We start from the raw sequence: 21776 nt of genomic DNA, 5'->3' as shown, positions 1-21776 counted from the left end.
CTGCCCGGGCTTGGCCTGGGGACCAGGGTGGCCTGGGGGAAGCCCAAACCCCACAGCCCGGGCTCGCAGATGAAGCTTTCGACATTCCCAGCAGCTTCCACAAGATGGACCTCGGAGCGAGAGGAGGTGCCGGGCAGGGGGACCCGTCCCATTCCATCCCATCCTGTCCCATCCCATCCCGTCCCGCCTGCTCCCACCATGCCATCCGGAGGAGGCTCAGAGCCCAGCCAGGCAAGCCCCGGCATGGCACGGCCTCCCGGGCTCTGCATGCTGGCCCTGCTGGGGCTGGGGCTGGGGCTGGGGGCAGGGGGCTCGCCTGCCTGCCAGGACCCCCGGGGCCAGCCCCGACGCTGCATGCCCGTCTTCGAGAACGCTGCCTTCGGCCGGGCCGCCCAGGCCACCAACACGTGCGGTTCCCCTCCGGAGGACTACTGCCTGCAGATGGGCGCTCGCCATGCCAGCGCCCTGTGCCACCGCTGCGATGCCACGGACCCCCGGCAGCACCACAATGCCTCCTTCCTCACCGACTTCCACAGCCAGGAGGAGAGCACTTGGTGGCAGAGCCAGTCCATGGCCTTCGGCATCCAGCACCCCAACTCCGTCAACATCACCCTCCACCTGGGTGAGTGCCGGTGGGAGCCCCCGTGGTGCCGGCGAGGGAAGCTGGCGGTGGGTGCATCGAGACCCGGGTGCGTGGCTGGGGGGATGGATGCTCCTGCACCCTGCAGCTCTTGGTGCTGCTTTTGGGTTAGAGACGGGACCCTCCTCAGGGCTTTTAGGGGGTGCGAGGAGGGAGGTGCCCTCTGCGAAGCGCTGCGGGGTCTCTTTTCAGTAGATCACTTAAAAGACCCGGGGAGGGTCTGCCCTGTCCGTCAGCCGAGCCCCGGTCCCCTGCGGGGTGAGGATGCCGGTGGCTGCGCCCGCCTGTGCCGCTTCCCAGCCAGGCGTGCCCGGGGTGTCTGCTCTCCCGCTCCCCCAAGGCTGCTTTTTACCGATTATGCAAGTTTGTGGAGCTGGAGGCAGGTGGGGGGGAGGCACAGACCCCTCCACGAGAGCCTTGCCATTGGGGTGAGCACCGGGGGTGCCAAGCCCATGCCATTTCGCCCCTCTGCATTGCTGATGATGCCCGTTATGTCTCAGGGGGACAGAGCTCTGCACACACCGTGCAGCCCCGGCAGGCTTCCCCAGCTGGGATCCGACCCTCTACATTTTAAATATTGTGCAAGCCGCCTGCTTGGAGAGTATTTAAACCCATGGGGCATGCCTGGCATTTTAAAAAGGATTTTTAACATTTTCCTGCCATCTATACTATCCTGGCTATTGACCAGCGCTGTAAAATCTTCATTCTCTGCTGTCTCCTGCCATCTGCATGCCGAAGGGGGGTAGCGGAGGGGCTGCGGTTGTAGCCGGTAAGGGGACAGGCGAGCACCGGTGTGGCTCGGAGCCACGTGCTGGTGGGACCCAGCGGCTGGAGTTGGGGTGACGGTGGAGGGTCTGTGTGTGCCCCGGCGGGGACGTGGGAGCTGCCCGGCTGGGCGGAGGTCACCGCTTTCCCAGCCCCCTGCGAGCGGGCGGACATCTGGTCCTCGTCCCCGGGCCGGGGCTGGGCTCCCCGCCGGGCATGAGAAGCGATGCCGGAGGAGCCTGCCAGCCCTGCTCCCTGCTCCCGCTCCTGCCAGCCCCACGGGAGGGGATCTGCCGGCCCCTCTCCCATCTAAAGCAGGCTGTCAGATCACCCCAAATTCCTTCGTGTTTGAGCTGGAGCGTAGACAACCCAAATGCAACCCGCACGGCTGAACAAGCTGCCGCCGGTACCTCCGGTGGCTGGTCCCCCCCAGCTGCAGGTGGCTTCCAACCTGGATTTTCTTCCTTTCAGCCTCCGGCACAGGAAGCTGGTGGCCATCTCTGGGACAGGCAGGAGAGTTTGTGGCCACCAGTCCTGACTTGGCACATGGATATGCGTGGGCTCCCCTGCACCCTGATGTGTGCAGCGGCTCCTTGCCCCAGCCCGAGCTCCCTGAGCCTCGGGGCTTGCTTCCCAGTCTCTGCTTTTCTCCTGGCTCTTCCCCAGCTCCTCTGCAGACCCTGCTGGACCCCACGCTCGGGTTTCCAGTGGAGTCTTGTCCAGTCCCCGTGACTGCCCTGCTTGTGTCTGTCTCCTGTTAACACATCCAAGGCCGTAACGTTGCACCAAGCTCGTCTTCACCCCTGGTCCTTGCGTCCCTTCCCGAGCCGGAGCATCCCTCCGCAAATGTACCCTTATTCCTGCATGGTTCGTATATCTTGCCATGCCAAAAAGTGCCATTTGGTGCCTGGCACGTTGCTGTCAGACCTTTCCCGTAGCCGCCGGGCCCCGTTCTTGTCCCAGCTGCAGACCTTTTTATCGCTACCTTAATGCTTTCACTTGGGTTATGGAGGAAAAGTCCAACTGGCCCCTGCAGCCCCCCGGGACACAGCCCAGGACGAGTCCTCGCTCATGAGCTCCACCGAGTAATTGGTTTTTTTAACCCACGTAGTGCGTCCCTGCCAGCCTGCTCGTCTTGCTCAGTCCCAAGTCAGATGTCTTGTAGGTTTTCCAGCGTGGTTACCTGGGGAGCTTATTAAATAAGATATCGAATGAGTTGGACAAGACCTGTGTTTACCTGCATGCTGTTGATTGGCGTTAATTAGATTATCCTTCTTTAAATCTCTCTTCTCTGCGAGGTTTCAGCCATGCCGTTACAGTGCATCGGACTCAGAGCGGATCGATAATCCTGAGCGCCCGTGGCCATGCCCTGTCAGATGTCAGGGAGGAACCCAAAATATCCATAGGCTTGCAAAGGCAACAGGCACCGGGTAGCTCTCTGAATGCCAGCGGCACATGTCAGAATGTCGAGATCAGGCGATACCTGCACCTATGACTCTGACTCTGATTTTCCTGTGGGATGCGAGCCTGCGGCGGGCTCCCGGAGCTGAGGTCTGGGGGGGCCAGAGGTGGCTGGGGACCCGTAGGTGATGTGACCGTCCCGCACGCTCCTCTCTCCTCTCCAGGCTCCTTCGCCTGGAGTCCCTGGCACGGTACGAGCTGCAGTTTGGGCTCTGTGGGAGGCGGGTGAACACATCGTTCAGAGGACAGCACAGCTGGGAGAGCATCCCAGGGTCCTGGAGCTGTCACCCTCAGCCGCCTGCACACCCGCGCGGTGTCCCCATCCCATGGCACACCTGGCTTGGGGACACATCACACCTTCCCGAGCAGGAAAGGGGAGCCAACCAGCCCCGGTTATTTTCTGGATTTTTTTTTTTTCCCCCTAAGCAGAATTTGGCTGATTAAAAGGCCTGTCTGGGAAAAGCACGCGCTCCCTCGGCATGATTCCCTATGGCAGCGAGTTTCCTCCATCCCAGCTGGAGGGACCCCCCGGGCTCCCCCGGCCCAGCCGCCCCCTCCCCTCGCGCGGGGCCGTGTGGGGCAGGGGCTGTTTATTGACACAGCGTCGAGCTCCCTTCCTCTCCCAGAGGAAACTGCTCCGGGAGGCGACGGCCCTGACCTCGCTGTTTTAGTAGATGTGCCCCCCGGGACCGTGCTGTCTGGGAACCGGCGCCTGCTGGGTGTCCCCGCCTCGGGGTGCAGGGCAGGGGCACGCCCGCTGTCACCAGCCCAGAGGGGTCCCAGAGGGAGGTGAATTTGGGGAGAGGCACAGGGGAGCGTGGCAGAGGTGGGACAGCCCGGTTGCAAGGCCTTCTTGGCCCTCATCATCTCCGAGTGGGCTGCGAGCGGGTCTGTCTCCCTCCCCGGGTGCTCGGCCGGGTGCTCCCCGCATCCCTGATGGGAGACAGCTGCTTTTCCCAGCACCGGTAGCCGGGTTGCCTCGGCTCCCCCACAGGAAAGTCACAGCACATATGCGACAGTATTCATATGGGCCCAATTAAAGGCTTGTTTTCCTAGTCCCGGAATAACCCTTCTAACATTCCCAACTCATTATCTTTTCAAATAAAGCCAAAACCTTGCAGCTAATTGTTTTGTGCTGTCAGGAACGGTGCTGTTATGGAGCAATCCAGTCTTTGAGCTGGTCCTTCATCTCTGGCAATTAAGCGGTTCTGATGTTCACTTTGGTGTTTTCTTTCCCCCCTTTTTGCTAATTCTTTCAAGCGCTTTCAGAGCTGTGCCGGCTGCCCCGGCGATTGGCAGCCTCTCTTTGTCTTTATCCCAGCAAAGACGGCAGCGATGCCGGGTCCCGGCACGTGGCTCCCTGGGAAGGGACCGGCCTTGACCTTTTCCACCTCCCCATCCTTGTGGCACTGCTGCCCCGGGGATGCTGCTCAGCGCCGTGGGCCTGACTCTTCCCCACTGGCTGCTGGTTAGAGCCTGGCTTTGCAGCGGCTCCTCAGCCGTGCAACCCGCCCGGTGCATCCGTGCAAGGGGTGGGTGGCTGCACTGGGGCGAGAGCCAGTTTGGGGCTGATGCGGTTTGGGCTGCAGCAAGGTGGAGCGGGTTAAGGGCGGCTGGACGGGGATTTCTGCTTTGCATGAAAACGCTCCTCTTTTAGCTGTGGCGGGGAGAGGGGGACGGTGCCCACGGGGGGAGCAGCGGGATGCTGGCAGCCATGCAGGACGGGGCACCGGGATAATTTCAGCCCTGGTGCAGGCTGTGGTGCACATTGGGAAGCCGGGAGAGGGTGACAGCATGGCGGGTCTGTCCCCAGGCAAAGCCTATGAGATCACCTACGTGCGGCTGAAGTTTCATACCAGTCGCCCCGAGAGCTTCGCCATCTACAAGCGCAGCCGTGCCGAGGGGCCCTGGGTGCCCTTCCAGTACTACAGCGCGTCCTGCGAGAAGACCTACGGGAAGCGGCAGCGGCACTACCTGCGGCCGGGGGAGGACGAGCAAGTGGCCTTCTGCACCGACGAATTCAGCGACATCTCCCCGCTGAGCGGGGGCAACGTGGCCTTCTCCACCCTCGAGGGACGGCCCAGCGCCTACAATTTCGACGGGAGCCCCGCGCTGCAGGTGCTGTCAGGGCGGGAGCGGGGTGGGTGCATGGTGCCCCAGGACCGGGTGCGCTGATGCAGCCGGGGTAAAAGTGCCTGTGATGCCCTGCACCCCCATAGGAAAAGGTGCAGGATGCGTCCCGGTCGGGGTGGGGAGCTGGTGGCCCAGACCCCTCGCCAAGGCGCCCTCCCCGTGTCCCCTGCAGGAGTGGGTGACCGTCACCGACCTGCTCATCTCTTTGAACCGGCTCAACACATTCGGGGATGACATCTTCAAGGACCCCAAGGTGCTGCAGTCGTACTACTACGCCATCTCTGACTTCTCTGTTGGCGGCAGGTGAGGGGCAGCTGCATCAGGGGGAGGGCAGGAGGGGGGGACCTTCCCGGGGCCACGGGGCTGGGGCAGCTGCTCCCCACCTCGGTCTTGCTTTTGGGGCAAACCACTCAGATGTCGCTTCCTCCATCTGTAAACTGGAGCTGGCAGTGCAGCGACGGGTGATGAAACCTGGAGCCCTTTGAGTTGTGCACAAAGGAGGTCTTTTCCCCACAAGCCCTCTCCATTTGCCACCAGCTGTATTTGCTTTGCCCCCTCCCAGCTCCATGGCTTTTAATGGGACTGGGGCTCGTGTTGCTTCTCCTGTGGCCCTGCTTGGTCCCTGGGCACAGCAAAAGAGGGGTCCTGGGGGGCCAGCAGAGAGATGCCCCGAGGCCACGGAGGCTGGCGGAGGAGCTTGGAGTCGGCACGGCCACGGCCCGAGGAGCTGGAGCAGCTGCTGGCGGGACGGGGGAGCTGATGTGGGACAGAGACGTAGGTGGCACCCACTCGGTGCTGCCCGTGGGCTGTGCCGCCCGTGCCCTTCCCGGGCTGGGGGGAGTGGGCGATATCTCCACCCTGGTGAGAGCTGCTTCCCCCCGGGCAGCGGGGCCAGGGCTGCTCCCAGCCGGCCGGCAGCCCCCGTCACTGTCATCTCACAGCCCCGGGCCCCAGCAGCTGGAGCTGGTTAGCATCTCACACGGGCCACCCTCAGCGCGTGACCTCCCAGATGGCTGGGCCAGGAGCGCCTCGGGGACACAGCGGGCGGCCTCGATGCCGGCACAGCCCGAGCCGCTTTCTGCCCCGCTCCTTGCCCCATGGCCGCCCCAGGCGGGCCCGCCCGCCGACGGGGCCGCATGCTGCACAGCCCGGGCACCGTCCCGCTGCCAGCTGCTGCCCATGCCGGTGCTCAGAGAGGCTCCTCTGCGCACCGGGGTCTTGCTGCAGGTGCAAATGCAACGGCCACGCCAGTGAGTGCGTACTGGACGAGGCCGGGCAGCTGGTCTGCGTGTGCCAGCACAACACAGCCGGCACCGACTGCGAGCGCTGCCAGCCCTTCTACCAAGACCGGCCCTGGGCTCGCGGCACCGCCGAGGCCGCCAACGAGTGTCTCCGTGAGTATCGCCTGGGCTGGCTCCGTGGTCACGGTGTGCGGCCGGCCCCGATGGGCTGCGCTGGCGCTGCATCGGCTGGTCCAGCAGCTCCTGCCCTTCCTGCACGGGTGGGAAGTGCCTGCTCCATTTTGCAAGGCTGCTCCAGGCAGGGAGGGAGGATTTACATCCCAGGGCCCCCCTTCACAGCGTCACCCCGAGGATCCCCTGACATTTCCTTACCCCATGAGTGCAGCCGTCTGCTCCGTGCACGGTGCTGCACCCACCTCCACTCCCAATGGCAGAGGCACTGCTGAAAGCTCACGCAGCTGAGCCAAGCAGCCCCCCTGGCTCATCCAGCCCCCCGGGAGGTTGCTTTAACCCCTGGGTGAGCCCTGTGCCTCCCAGGTGCCACTGAGCTGCAGCCGACCACCCTTCCTGCCCCCCGCAGCTTGCAACTGCAGCGGCCGCTCAGACGAGTGCTTCTACGACCGGGAGCTGTACCGCCACAGCGGGCACGGGGGCCACTGCCGTAACTGCCGCGACAACACGGCCGGGCCCCACTGCGAGCGCTGCCGGCAGAACCACTACCGCTGGGAGCAGCAGGCGGCCTGCCAGCCCTGCCACTGCCACCCCGCAGGTGCGTGGGGCTGTGCCGAGCCAGGTTCTGGTGCAAAACCCCTGCCCTATCCAGGGCTCAGCTGGGAGGGATGGTTTTGGTCAGTTCTCCCTTGCCTGGGGTCTCCCCATCTCCCCCCGTGTCTCTCCCCGGCTGGGGCAGAGCCTCAGGGCTGGCCGGGGTCCCTGCAGGCTCCCTGCAACCCCAGTGCGACAGCTCGGGGACCTGCCTCTGCAAGGCCAACGTGACGGGCTGGAAGTGCGAGCGCTGCAAGGACGGCTACCACAGCCTCAGCGAAGGCGGCTGCAGGTGAGGAGGAGCCCGGCCCCAGGCAGGAGCAGCGGGATGGGACTGGGGCTCACCTCGCGCCTTTGTCTCGCCCCATCCAGACCCTGTGCCTGCGACCCCGCCGGCAGCGTGGGCACCTGCGACCCCAACACGGGGCATTGCACCTGCAAGGAAAGGGTGGAGGGGCACTTGTGCAACAGGTGAGCGCCCTGGGACGGGGATGAGACCACGGCCCCTTTCCAGACTGGGATCAATGCCAGGGCTCGGTGGTCGGTGCAGGGCAGGCGTCTTCGCTCCCGCCGGGCATCGCTGCTTCCCCAGCCCCTACGCGTGACCCCTCGCAGGGGCTTTGCCATGGGAATCCTGCAGGGTCGCTCCCTGCAGAGGCCCTGGCTGGCGAGGCCGTGGGGCTGCATCCCTCTGGACCGCTGGGACTGGGCTCACTCAGAGCTGCCACCAGTGTCCCCCCTGGGATGCTGCTGTGGTCCCCCACAGCTCTGCCTGCCCCATGCCGTGTGCTCCTGTTTCTTCCCCATGCCCAGGTGCCAGCCAGGCTGGTTTAACCTGCAGCCCCACAACCCTGCTGGCTGCACCAGCTGCTTCTGCCACGGCCACTCCACCGCCTGCGCGGCGGCAGACGGCTACGAGGTGACCCACATCCGCTCCGACTTCAGCCGAGGTACCGACCCCCCGGCCCCAGGTGAAACGGAGGGCACAGCCGCACCAACTCCAGCCAAAAAACTACGGCAGTTTGGGAAGGCTGGGGCTGAGCATCCTGCTCTGGGGCTGAGCATCCCCTTTTGGGGCTGACTGGTGGTGATGGCTGAGGGCGATTTCTCCGGCTTGCCTCTGTTTTGCTGTTAAACCTCTGCTTTTGCCCCCAGCTCTGTGGGAACGGGCTCTCCCTGGCTCCCCGTGGCATCCCTCCATGCCGACCCGCTCCCGTTGGCGCAGGGAGGGCTGCAGGGCCAGGCACGGCCGTCCCACCACACCGGGGACTGCAGGAGCACTAAAAATCAGCTCACAAAGACAAAAACTAAAAGGATGGAGCTGGTGGGAACTTTCCCCCTTATTCCCTCCTCTCCCCATCCTCGGCTGGGACGGGGCAGCGCAGATGGGGGCTGGGGGAGCGGGATGGGGTGCTCTTACCCAGCTGCAGCCAGGGCCGTGCATGGCAGGGCTGGGTGTGTGCGGGATGTTTGGGGAAACCCTGCCATCTGCCGCACAGCCCGACGTGTGCAGCCCCGGCTGCGGGCACTCTGCGGGCCCCGCTGCAGCCCCTGCTCGCTGGGACCCCCGCCTGCACCCCGGCAGGGTACGGGCACCCATCGCGGGCAGCCCGGCTCTCCGCCTTGCCTAGGGTGCACATGCCAGCGAGCAGATGGAGGCGAAGACGCCAGGCGCGGGTTTATCCTGATTGCCTTTAAACCACGCTGCCAATTGCTGTACTGCCGTAATGGCCTTGAAATGGAGCCAGGCTTGAAACCATGTCTTTTTTTCTGCCCTTCATGCAGCCAGTTTGGGGCTGCTCCTTTAGGGACAGATATTGCAGAGCCCTGGGCTGGGTTGCAAGAGGCTCAGCGTGGCCAGGCAGCGCGGGGCAGGGTGCAGCCACCCACCCTCCTACAGCCCCGCTCCTCAAAGCGCTCCCCAATCTGCAGCTGAGCTGGATCAGCTGGAAGTTTCCTGTGCTGGGTGAAAGAGCCCAAATTTGGGATGATTTGATAATCGAGTGCAGCCCACTCGATAGCCAGGGAGAGATTTCCAAGTGTTTGTCCTGTGGGTGCCCTGGGCTGGAAGAAATAACTAACCCTGGGGATTGGGGGGGAGTTTGATTTCCGAAGGAAACCAACTTAATGCAATTACACCCCGTCTCTCCCTGGTCTTCCTGCGCTCTCCAGCCCACAGTAATGTTGGAACCGCAGCACAGGCAGGGGGGCAAAAGTTTAAAGATAATAATTTCCTCCAAATCTAAGAAAATAAACAGACGGGGGGGCGGCGAGGGCCACTTTCCAGCGTGTGAGAGCTCGAGTGGAGCAGGGTACAAAGCGCTGGTCCCTTACAAGACCCTGGAGAGTCTCGGGAGGAGGGACAGAGCCCCCGAAAGCAGCACCCCGCTCTTGCTGGGCTGGCGGGGACTCGCTGCTCCCTTTCCCTGTGCACTGCTGCTGTGTGCCATCACGCAGGGCTGGAGGGCTGGGCTGCCGCAGCTCCGGGCTCCGTGGACCTGACTCTGCGTTGGGCTGATGGGGAGATTGTCACCGAGTGGGATGGAGAGGAGCCGGTGGATTTTCTTGCACCAGGTATTGTGTGTGGCAGGTCCCTGGGGTCCTGCTCTGCCGTGGGGACCCCCTGGTGCTCTCGTGGGACATCTCACTGCTATGCCGGTGCCTGAGGCGGTAGGCTCCATCCCGGAGCTGAGCGTGTTTCAATAACACGAGGCAGTGGGGGGGATTGGAGCGGTGGACCAGGACCCTGGGAGGGCAGGCTGGAGCTGGCACTGCTCTAGGAGGGTGACCGTGGCTCCCGGTGATGCTGGTGGGAACAGGACCATGCTGGGATTCCCAGCAGAGTTGGTGCATCCATATCCTACACATTTTCCTTCTCTTTCTCCTTGCAGAGAAGTTTCTGCAGAACCAGCGTCTCAGTTACGGGCAGCTCCTGTCCCTGCTGCTGGGAGTGGAGGGGAACGGGACGGGGATGGAGACCGGGGTGCCTCTGCTCCAGATCCAGCTGGTGCTGGAGGGCGAGGGGATGGAGTTCACCATGTCCAACAGCGAGAGCCAGCTCCAGCGTGGAAAGCAGGCTGTCACCTTCAGGTACCTGTCACAGCGCTTTGGGGAACCTCAGCTGGGTTTGGGACACAAGGTGTTTGATGCTGCCCTGTGCTGTGGGGTTCAGCCTTGCTCCCTGCCCCCCTCGGGGATTGAACTGTGGCCCCATCGCTGTGCCCGGGTCCCAGCTGGGGAGCCGAGCTGTCCTGCAGCATGCGGCTGTCAGGCTGGCCCTGTCCTTCCTCCCAACAGGCTGCACGAGGTAGAGGAGGGTGCAGAGCCTTCGCTGTCGGCCTTCAGCTTCCAGCGCCTGCTCTCTAACCTGACTGCCCTCCGCCTCCGCGTGAGCCGCGGCCCTGTGCAAGGTGGGTGGCTCCATGCAACGTCCCCATGGGGACCAAGCTTGGATGGAGCTGAGGACATTGAAGCAGCATCAGGCTCTCGGGGACGAGAGGCATTGCAGGGGGTGTGTTGGGGCAGGGTCTGGCTCCTCTCTGTGAACACTCCTGGGCTCCCCAGGAGGTATTTTGGGGTCTTCTACGTCTGTCTGGAGCATTTCCAGGCAGGACGGAGAGAGCAGGGCCAGGGGATGTGCCATCCCATTCTCACGCTGCTCTCCCTTCTCGCAGGCAGGCTGTCCCTGAGCGAGGTCCAGCTCACGTCCGCTCGCCCCGGGCCGGGGGCACGGGCGGGCTGGGTGGAGGAGTGCACGTGTCCCCCGGGCTACGCTGGGCAGTTCTGCCAGTCCTGCGCACCCGGCTTCAAGCGGGAGATCCCCTTCGGCGGCCCCTTCGTCAGCTGCGTGCCCTGCGCCTGCAACCAGCACGGGGACTGCCACCCCCTCACAGGTGCGCACCCCCCGGCCCCTCTGCTTGCCCCATCGCTGCGTGCATGGGTGACAAATTAATGTCTTTGCTTGTTTCTGAGCGATGCTGGAAACCATCCGTGAGGTTGTGGTACCCAAAACTTGCAAGTTGAATTGCTTGGCTGGTTATAAGGACTGGGTTCATAACCGTAGAGACAGAGATAATTAGCGAACTGCAAGAACGGTGGTAATTTATAATAAGAGGGCCATCTTTCATGGTACTTTATGATCTTAAAGGAGGAGAAAGGAAAGGTGCTGGTCCTCTGGGCAGGGGAGGCAGGGGTCAGGTCAGGAGAGAGGCAGAGGGTTTTGCCTGCCTCGCAGGCAGCATCGCTGCCCGAGGAGCGGAGCAGGACTGGGCACAGCCCACAGCCCTGGCGCCTGCAAACCGGGGGTGAACCTGAGCAGAGAAACAAGTAAAAGAGCCTGAAAATACAGCGGTGCCAGGCTTGTGGGAAGGCACCAGAGGAGCCGTCTCTCATGCTGCCAGCCAAGCCCTGGTCTGCCTCCAGATCCAGCTCAGAGGTGCGTGACTGCAGCAGGGACTGTGGCTTGAAGGGAGGAAAAAGCAACAGCAAAGCCTTCAGGGCAGCGTGGCTGTGTCTGGGGTGGTTCACGGGGTGTTGGCTCTCCTCTCTCCTGCCAGGCAAAGTGTCTGGATAGCTTTGGCTGGGGAAGAGGAGCAGGATTGCAAACCGCTGCCCTGCAGCTTGAGGTGGCTGTGTGAATCCAGCACCAGCCTCGCTGCTGTCAGCCCCGGGGAAAGGCAGATCAGAGCTGTGAGGGGCTCATGAGATGCTGCCTTGCTCCCTGTCCACCCCTGCAGAGAGCAGCAGCTCCCATCGGCGCTGAAAAGAGCTTGGAAATAAGATGATGCATTTGGTACCCGGACGGAGCCCCTGGGGCTCCTCGCTGGCCGGCTCCCCTCGGTGAGGAGCGACAGTAGCGTATGGCCGGGATGGAAAGGGCTGGAAGGGACGCTGTGCTCAGCAAGTGCCCCTGCCCTGCCAGCGGAAATGCGGCAGCCGCTCTGCACACTCGCCTCTCCTCTCGCAGAGCCAGGGCTGGTGCTGCCGACTGCGCAATCCCCAGGGACAAGGCTTTTGATGTCCTGGCCCGGGTGCTGCCAGCCCGAGCCAGCCCACACACTTCGTTTATTTTTCCACTTCTTCCTGCCACCCACTTTTCCTTTCTTTTCCATCGTCCGGCTCCGCCTGGATGTGGGGAAAATGGAAAAACGCCCGTTCTCTCTTGCACAATCTGCCTGGTATGACCCGACCCCACAAATCATGGGGAAAAATCCTCCCCGTGGCTCCTTCTCTCTCTCCAGTCGAGCAGATCATCTGCCTGGAGGTGGGGGGTTCCTTGAGCATCCTTCCTCCTCCTCCTCCTCCCAGCTGATTTCGGAAGGCCGTGACTCACCGGCTCGGCTCGCAAGGAGACGCTCGCACCCCGCTGCTTGTGTTTTCCATGACAGGCTGGAAACGACACGCCTCGTCGCTGAGAAATGTGTTGTCGATTATCGCAGGCGCCGACAGACTCCGTGCATGTTGACGGTGCTGCCTGCGTGTGCCAGCACCGCCTCATCCCCACGCTGCGGGGGAGCGCGGGGCTGGCACTGGGGCCCCAGCGTCCTCTCCAAAACCTTCTCTCTTGAGCAAGGACGGGGCAGGGAGGGAAAATGTTCCGAGTCCTGGTTGGGGATGTGCAATCCCAGCGTGATCCCTTGGCTGGAGCTGTGCGTCCCTCTGCACCCGTGATGTGCCATGCTCAGCACTTGGCTTTCCATCCTTCCCACGGTCCCTGCTGTTATTCGGGGCTGGGTTTTTGCAGACCCTCAGCTCTGTTTTCCTCCTCACAGGGCACTGCCAGTGCTTGCACAATACAGAAGGTCCCTTCTGCGAGCGCTGCAGCCCCGGGTTTTACGGCAACCCCTTCGTAGGGCGCTTTGATGACTGCAAGCCATGCCCCTGCCCCGGCCACTCGCCCTGCACCGAGGTGCCCAGCAGTGGGGAGGTGGTCTGCACCCACTGCCCTCCGGGGCAGAGAGGTGAGGCTGGGGGTGGGTGGGCGAGGGGGCCACGGGCAGCACCGGCACGGCCGGACCCTCCCCACCTTTTTGCCTTCCCCAGGAAAACGCTGCGAGCTCTGTGACGATGGGTTTTTTGGGGACCCCCTTGGCCAGAGGGGCCCCGTGCATCCCTGCGTCCCCTGCCAGTGTCACGGGAACGTGGATCTCAACGCTGTGGGGAACTGCGATCCCGTGTCCGGCCGGTGCCTGCGCTGCCTGTACAACACGACGGGCGAGCACTGCGAGAGGTGTCAGCCAGGCTTCTACGGGGACGCGCTGGCTCCCGACCCTGCTGGGAAGTGTGCGCGTACGTACAGCCCCGGGGGCTGGCCCTGCTCCCCTGGGTCTCGCTGCAGCCAAAATCCTCCCAGCAGTGGAGGCAGAGGGTGGAAAGAGGATGCCCAGTGGGTTTAGGGGCTGATTGATGGGCTGGGTTGGCCCCAAATGCTCAGGAATGGCCTTTGCCCCCTCTCTCCACTGCTGTCCTTCCCTGGAGATATCCTGGTCTGCAGGGTCTCAGCCTCTTGGAGTCCTGTTTGACGGGGGGGGGGGACGTGGCTCTCCACATTGTGGGGGGCTCAGCCCCGGTGACCCATTCCTGCCGTCCCATCTGCCAGCCCCATGCCGGGATGTAAGCGATATTTTGTCTCCCATAGCTTGTGATTGCAACCCAGACGGCTCAGCCCCGGGGCTGGAGGGCTGCGATCCCAGCACGGGCCAGTGCCGCTGCCTCCCGCACGTGACGGGCAGAGCCTGCGGGCTCTGCCAGCCTGGCTACTATGGCCTGCAGCCTGCTGTGGGGTGCAAGAGGTATGTGGGGCACGGCGTGGGGCTGCGAGGGGACAGCTGTGGCTCTGCGTCCCCGGCTTTGGTCTCTGCTCTTTGCACCCATTGCTCGCTCATCGCCCTCCACCTCTCGGTGCCAGCTGCGAGTGCCACCCGACGGGGTCGCAGGAGAGCAGGTGCCACGCGCTGACGGGACAGTGCTCCTGCCAGCCGGGCGTTGCGGGGAAGCAATGTGACCGATGCCACCATGGCTTCTTCGGCTTCTCTGCCAGGGGCTGCCGAGGTAACGGGGACAGGGACAGCGCCTCGGTCCCCAAACCGGGGCTGGCAGCTGCAGCATGATGCCTTTCTGCCACTGTTGCAGCCTGCAACTGCTCCCCGCTGGGCTCCGTCACCCCGCAGTGCCACGAGAACAGCACCTGCCTCTGCCGCCCCGGCTTCGTGGGCTACAAGTGTGACCGGTGCCAGGCCAACTTCTTCCCCGATCCGTCGAGCTCCCGCTGCCAGCAGTGCCCTGCCTGCTATGGGCTGGTGAAGGACGAGGTACGGCCCGTGCCCTGCCGAGGGGGGCACAGCACCCCGGCCCCCACGCTGCCTCACTGTCCCCCCGTGTCTCGCCCGCAGGCTGACCAGCTAAAGGCCAGGCTGCAGGAGATGGAGGAAAGGCTGCAAAACCCAGGCTGTGACGCCCACCCAGGCCAGTCCCCCATGCTGGGAGATGCACCCCGGGGAGACGGGCTGCCCAGCCCTCACCTCCTGCAAGGTTTGGGGGACACCCCTTCCCTGCACCATGGGGGGAGCCCCAGGTCACCTCTCTGCGGACCCTCTGCTCCCGCAGGGTGCTGTGGACATGCTGGGTGGGTGTAAGGAGATCCCAGGTCAGCGCTGGGCTCAGCACGGGTGTGGGGTGACCAAGATGGGGAGGGCAGCCGCGGGGGCCATGCCTTTTTGCACAGGACAGAGCACCACAGGGATGCTTGCACCCATGAGGTTTTGGAGCAGCTGGTGATAGGCATTACCGGGGGCTGAGCATTGACACACGGGGTGCCCTTTGGGTGCTGCACCCCTGGGTCCCTCCTGAGCATCCGGGAGGGACTGTCTTCCGCTTTCATTAGCAGGCAGAATAGGGGGTGCTGGGCCATGGGGCAGCCCCACAGGCAAGTGGGGAGCCCCGAGCACCTCCGTGGGCAACGAGCAGCTGCTTGTGCTGCCCACAGGTGCCCGGGCTGCCCTCTCGGCGCAGGTGGGGCAGCTGGCAGGGGCGCTGGGCACCGCACGGGGCCGTCTCAGCAACGCCAGCCAGGCCACCGGCTGCTCCGGCCACGGACCCCCCAAGACCTGCATCCTGCTGTCAGAGATCGGGGCTGTGCTGCAGTCGGCGCAGCGGGAGATCCTGCACGCTGCGGACACCCTGGCTACCACGGTGCGGGCTCCCACCGGCCCCGGGCTCCTGAGGGGGCTGGTCGCCATCCTGGGAGGCAGTGGGATGTGCAGGACTGGTGGGGTGGGATGTGACCAGCACCGCGGGTGAGTGGGAAAGCCGAGGGTCCACGTGGGTATAGCCCTTCTTGCAGCTAAGTCAAGAGGAGCTATTTCCCTTGCTCGCTCCTGTTTGCAAACCTCCTCCAGCCCTTCGGGAGGTTCTCATTGGTGCTGGGCTGGGGGGCTCCAGGGGTCCCTGCTCCCCTCCGGGGCCTCACTGCTGCTGCTTGTGTTTCAAGGAGATTCCCCAGGAAATCCCTCAGCAGCCCACAAATTGGAGCCGCCGGGCGCTGGAGGCACGGGAGCTGGCCGAGAGGTACACCTGCAAGTCCCGCACCACGGGCTGTATCAGCCAGGACAGCCGCTGTGCTGGGACCCTCCTTCCCTTCCTGGCTCTCTGCTCGTGGCTGGCAGTGATGGATGGAGATGTGGGAGCCCTGAGCCTGGGCTTCGTGGTCCCAAATTGCAGAGGGTCCGCATGAGCCTGACCCTGTCTGATCCCGGCATGCGCAGGCAGAGGAGGCTGCCTGCCCGGCTGGGGCTGTGGGATGGCCACTCCTTTCCCAGGAGGCTGATCCTAATATCATCTCTCTGCGTGTCCTTGTCCCTGCAGCCACGAGGACACCGTGGCACAGGTGGAGGCGGTGGTCAGGAGAGCACTGCATGCCTCCAATGCCAGCTCCAAGTTCCTGCAGAACCTGCTGGAGGGGAACGCGACGCAGGAGGTGCAGCGTGAGCTGGAGGCCGGGTGAGGGGCTGGCAGACATGGGGGGCTGGCAGCAAGGCGGGGGCTGGCAAGGCACCGCAGCCCCTTGTCTCTGGCCAGATCCCTGTTACAGGACTCGGTCATGGTGGTTTAGCACCTGCCCAACAGGGACATGACTGAGTCCCGTCAAACTCATTGCACCACAGTGTTGCAAAGCAGACAGCCAGGGTGCTCTGTGCTGGAGGTGTTTCGTGCCCTTTCACCCAGTGTTTCCCCGTACATCCGTATCCGGGGCCAGGTCCCAAGCCATCATCTCCAGCCTTTGAGGGACTGGAGGGCCCCGGGTGACTGTGGCGTCCTGTCCACGTAGGTACGAGGAAATCCAGCGGGCGCGGGAGGAGCTGGGCGCTGGCGTGGCAGAAGCCAGGAGAGCTTTCGCAGCCGTGCAGCAGGCAAACACAGACATGGCCGAGAAACTTCGGCAGGTGGCTGCACTGGGGCAGGTGAGCAGCGTCCAAGCTACGGCTCCTGCTTGCATCCCTACTCCTAGCTTTACTCGTTGGGCAGCGCTGCCTCCCGAGCTGGGAGATGCTCTCATGGAGCCTTTGGCATCCCTGACCCTGCAGCAGGCACTGCTGGCGCAGGCTGGAGCCCTGGCACAGGACCTGGCGGCGCTGGAGCAGGCAGCGGAGGCACAGGAGCCATCGGCTCGGCAGGCCGTCGAGGCGTCCCGCGCTCTGGCAGCCACATTGCGCCAGGAGCTGCAGAGGACTCGCGGCTTCAAGCAGGTAATTGCTGCTGGCTTGCGTGGGGTGGCCCTTCAAAATAAATGATGGGGACCCCCTGTTCCAGACAGAGCTGTCGGTGTGCCAGGTGCATCCCTCTCCTGCCTCCCACCCAGGGCACAGGGGGGTGGGTGAGTCCCAGCCCCTGTGCTCCAGCGACCGGAGGGGCCGTGCCTGCAGCCAGGGGGTTGGGAGCAGTTGCTCTGGGAGACATCTCCCCTCGGGCTCCCGGATCTCCCAAAGAGCTCGCCCGCCAAGCGGGAGCAGGCTGGGTCCCACATTTCCCAGCTGGGTGCAGCTCTTTGCCCCAGCCTCACTCCTGCTCTCCTCTGCCCAGCTGCGGGACCGGGCTGGCTCTGCCCACAGCACAGCCACCTCGGCCGTCTCACATGGAAAAGCCGTGCTCTCTGATGCAGAGTCTCTCCTGGCCAGCTTGGAAGGTAAAAGGCACCGGCCAGAGCATCTCTGGCCACAGCTCAGCTCTCACCACTCTGGCTCTGGATGCCAAAGGGAGAAAGAGCCAGTTCGGTGACAGCCAGGTTGTCCCCGCAGGCATGACGAAGGTGCTGGGGCATCGGAAGGGCCAGGCTGCCCTGAGCAGGAGGATGACACTTGTGCGGGACAGGGCGATGGTGGAGGCCCAGAGGAAGATTAAACAGGCAGAGAAGACGCTGGGGAGCTCCTTGTCCATCTCCACCGCAGCCGGGAGGATGGCTGGGGAGGCTGAGCAAGTCTCTGGGGAGAGTGCCAAGGTCTGAGCGGAGCGATGTGGGGTGCGGGGAGCCTGTGCCGGGCTGCGGGGCACAGCCAGGCTGGCAACCATCACAGGCAGAGCCCAGCCTGTTGCAGGCAGGGCCACAGGGCTCCCAAATACAGCTTCTGCTGCCCCTCCAGCACAGCCCACCCTTGTCTGTGAGCAGACTGGAGGCATGCACCCGATCAGGGCCCCAGCCTGGGACCCAGCCGTGGTCACCCTGCATGTCGCCAGGTGACTGTCCCCATCTCCGTCCCTTTGCAGAGGGCACACGCTGTGCTGCAGGAGAGCAAGCAGGCCCGCAAGCACACCAGCCAGCTTGCCACGCGTGCCAATGAGACCCGGCGGGAGATCTCCCGGCAGGAGCATGTGGCTGAGAAGCTCAGGGGGGACCTGGAGGAAGCACACCAGGTGAGTCGGGTCCCCTCAGACAGCTTGTGTACTCCAGAGCCTGGAATGGGCTTTGCCCACGGCCCAGAGCATAGGGAGCAACCAACCTTTTGGGCTCCACTGTACAGGGAATCCCTTGGGGCTGTTCCTGGGATCCCCTCCCCTCTCCTGTCCAGCCACGGGTCAATGATGTCCCTGATCTGGGTGTCTGTCTGTGTTGGAAGGTGGGGACAGAGGTGAGTGAGATGGCAAAAAGTCTCCAGGAAGCCCGGGGCTCGCTCATCTCGGACATCGAGACCCTGAACGACCTGCTGAGCAGTCTAGGTGAGACCCGGATGGGAGCAGGGTGCAGGCTCCCAGGGAAGGGCCAGGCCGTTGGGGGCTGGGGCTCTCCTGCTCGCTGGTGCTGGCTCTCCTGCTCGCTGGCCATCAGGGCTGAGCTGGGTGCCCTTCGGCTGAGATCGCTCAGGGTCTTAGCAAAGCTTCTTGAGGGCTCATGTCTCAAGTAAAGCCCTTGTGCAGAATGAATTGGGGCTTGCTGAATGTGTGTGCTCATGCCTGGTGTGGGGACACTGATCTCTCTTGGCGTCTCCAGGAGGAGCAGGGCTGGGTCAAGGGCTCAGTCCCTTTGGAGCGGAGGGAGGTGCTGGGCTGGGTTCACTCCTTGCTGCTGGTTGGTTTTGCTCCAGCTTCTCCTGCTTTGATCATCTGGGTATATTTCTGAGGACTCCTGCGTCCGAGAAGTTTTGCAAAGGGGTGGAAATCATCACCCATCTGTAAGAGAGAGCCATGCGCAGGCCCTCCCTGGAGCCACAGTCCTATTTGCTTATCTGTGATCACTGGGAAGCTGCAATGCCTCCATGCCCCGCTGCACCCACTCCCTCCAGTTTACCGGGTGCTGAGGGTCTGAGCCTCTGGAGCATGTCAGAGCCTCTCCTGCCCGGCTCTCTGCCTCTGATCCATGTCCTCTCCCCTTGCCCAGGCAACCTGGAGCAGGCGGCGCAGGTGGAGGCTGTGCTGAGCGCCGGGCGGCTGCAGCTGGAGCGGCTGTGGCTGCGCCTGGCTGCGTCGGGTGCCCTGGCCGGCCAGCTCAGCCTGCTGCGGCAGGAGGCAGCGCGGCAGCAAGAGAAGATCCAGGCGTTTGAGAGCGACTTGGCCGAGATCCGGGCTGACAAGCAGAACCTGGAGGACATTTTGCGGAGCCTCCCTGAGGGCTGCTCGAAGTGGCAGTGACAGGTCCCTGGCCACTGCCCCATTACCTCCGTGTCCCCCCCCATAGGGAATGGCAGAGCGAAGGACACCCTGCGTTCACCAGCATCAGTCCCTCCTGCTGCTCTTCACACTGCCCTCCGTACAACATCACACCCCAGGTCCTTATCTGCACCACTTCAGGCTCAGCATCCACTCTGTGTCATGACTTCAGCCACCAGCTCTGTCCTTGGGACAAGGGGACAACCAGCTACCAGGGACCACCGATGTTTCTGTGCAGGATATGGAGCCATCACAGGGTTTGTCTCTCACCATGGAGTGAACGAAGAATCATTGCAGATCTCCTCCGTGCTAGACACGTCCCTCCATCCCTCCTTCCCCACTGCAGCACAGCATACCGGGGAGGGACAGCTTATCAAGTAGGTACGCACCAAAGCTATAACACCCAGCAGTCCCTCCTGCCCCAGGAGATGCGAAAGGCTGTTGCACACGTGCTGGAAGCTGGTCCTGCTGCACAGCACCCTACAGTGCGATGCTCATGTGCTACAATCACAGAGGTGCACAGATGAATCCCGGTGAAGCCAGGCAGGGAGCTGCTCACCGGAGGGCATGCAGCTTGCCTGCTTCCCAGGAAAAGGGAGTTGGCACCAGGGAGGGCTAAACTGGGGCCAAGCAGAAGCAAAGCTGGACCCTTAGGCAGCTCCTGGCAGGCAGGTGGGGCATCCTCTGCCTGCTGCAGGGTAAGAGCAGCTCTGCTCTTGCCGTTCCCCTGCTCCAGGGTAGTGCAAGGTTGCTGCTGCCCACAGCTCTGGTCTTTGTGTCCTGTCCCAGCTCCGCGTGGCTTACTGGATGTCACCAGGTCTGGCTCTAAACCAGCCCAACTGCCAGCAGTCCCAGGGGCTGGGTGGCATAGCAATGCACCGGGCAGGGAGGTGGGAGAGCTGACACTTGCAGATGCATCACCCACAGCCCCACATCAGCACCCACACACCCTCCCCACTGGAGAGGAGCTGGCTGGTGGCACCAGGCTTTGCAGCCAGCGCGGGCTGGACGGGGAGCAGCTGGACACAGCCAGCCCCTGCCAGTGTCACTCCCACTGCGTGGCAGAGGTCGGTGGCTGTATCGCCTTTAAAGGAAAGGCATGTGCGTTCACCCCGTGCTCCCATGCGGGCTGGTCTGTGGGGCCACGCCAGCAGCAGAGCCAGGTCCTTGTTCAGCCCACCCTGCACTGGCTGTGCCGTGACTCCCGGTAGCAGTTGAAATCAATCCCATAAGACCAGAGACGAGTCCCCAGGCTGGAGCCCACTTCACTTTTTAACCTGTTTTTAACCTGTTTTTTTAACCTGTGTTCTTCTGCTCAAAGTGCTGGAAATCAGGTTTGCTAAAGTCTTTTGTGATGCTGTATGTAAAACTGCTGCCACAGACATTGGGTCGCCCCAGGGTTGTCTCCGGTGGGTCCAGTGGTTTGGAAGGGACACAGGATTTTCCTACCGTGAACAAACCCATCTCCCTCCTAATTCTGCATGAAAGCTGCCTAAGGAGTGGGGTGCCAGAGCTGCAGCGCTGCAGGAGTGTAATGGCAGGGGCTCCCCTCTCGCTGCCCAAGGACAGCTCTGCAAAAGCAAATCCATGTAGCAGTGAGAGCACAGCGTGATTTGGCTTGGCTGAGAGGCAGGGAGCCACAGCCACTTACCATCTCCCTGGGAAGACAATTATACATCTCCAATCAACACACAAATTTGCTGCTGTTACAGAAATGTCAAGCCTCTGCCTTGTGCCTGCTGCTGAAGATGTGGTTCATCCTCCCTCCCGCTCTCCCTGGAACTCTGTTTTTTTAGCTGGTGACACCTGCCTACAGCTGTATCCATTAAAAATTCTTAATATAATACATAGCTGCCCATCCGCCTGAGTGCGTGGCAGCAGGAGGGGCACACGCCGTACCTGCACTTTCTGCTTTCTCAAAGAGCAGGGGTAGCTGCACCCTGGGCTGAAATGCGGCTGGCTCTGGGGGGACGTGGGGCAACTGCCTGACATTTCCTACTAAAAACCACTTTAGTACAGGTCTTTAAAAAAAGACGTCTAGCTGAGATTGCAGGGGGAGTGAGGGGGCTGAGAGCAACCGCCCACATTAGATCCTGGCCAGGACACGCAGCAGCTTGGTCGTGCCTGTCCTGCCGTAGATGCCTTTTCCTGCTGCTCGTGCTCCAGGGCTTATCCGGCACCGACCTGCAAGCGGCCGTGCTTTATCACACCACGCACTTGCTCCCAAACAGCACCTTGCAACCGTGCCACCGGAATCAGGGCTCGGTACCCGAGCGGCGGTGCGGGGGGGGGGGGGGTGTGCAGCTGCCCCGGGGTGGCTCCGGAGCGGCTCCCGGGGGTGCCCCGGACCTGCGGGGGCCGCAGCCGCTGTGCAGGGCGGACTGTCCGTCCCTTCCCATCCGGCCGCCTCCCTCCCGGCCGGGGCTCGGCCGCTGGAAGCTGACCGGCACCGCTGCCGCTGCGCTGCTTCCCCACCTTGCTCGGGACCTTGCAGGTCTCCAGCAAGAGCCTGCCGAGCGGCTGCACCCCGCGGGTACCAGGCTTCCCCCCCCCCTCCGCCCCCGGAGGAGCAGCCCGGAGCGCGGCGGGCGCCCTCAGCCGCCCGTTCTCGGCGACGGGGCGGGGAAGGGGTTAAC

The 21776-nt window shown here is 63.3% G+C and overlaps 1 protein-coding gene across 1 annotated transcript; it reads left to right on the top strand.

Annotated features, from left to right (window-relative positions):
- Nucleotides 1–243: 243 nt before the first annotated feature.
- LAMC3 (laminin subunit gamma 3) lies at nt 244–19122 on the top strand. Its single transcript, XM_072883121.1, has 28 exons — nt 244–622; nt 4680–4984; nt 5172–5302; nt 6227–6393; nt 6821–7009; nt 7180–7297; nt 7378–7476; nt 7819–7955; nt 9463–9579; nt 9897–10095; nt 10303–10415; nt 10680–10898; nt 12777–12965; nt 13048–13293; nt 13643–13796; nt 13913–14055; nt 14137–14315; nt 14397–14535; nt 14990–15195; nt 15494–15570; nt 15868–16002; nt 16331–16463; nt 16587–16748; nt 17083–17185; nt 17298–17497; nt 17764–17910; nt 18114–18213; nt 18872–19122. The coding sequence occupies exons 1-28, from the start codon at nt 244–246 to the stop codon at nt 19120–19122; spliced, it is 4737 nt and encodes a 1578-aa protein (XP_072739222.1).
- The last annotated feature ends 2654 nt before the right edge of the window (nt 19123–21776 follow it).

The sequence above is a fragment of the Ciconia boyciana genome, chromosome 18 (genome assembly GCF_034638445.1).
Source record: "Ciconia boyciana chromosome 18, ASM3463844v1, whole genome shotgun sequence".
NCBI classification, from domain to species: Eukaryota; Metazoa; Chordata; class Aves; order Ciconiiformes; family Ciconiidae; genus Ciconia; species Ciconia boyciana.
This window is presented reverse-complemented; position numbering and strand designations above follow the sequence as displayed.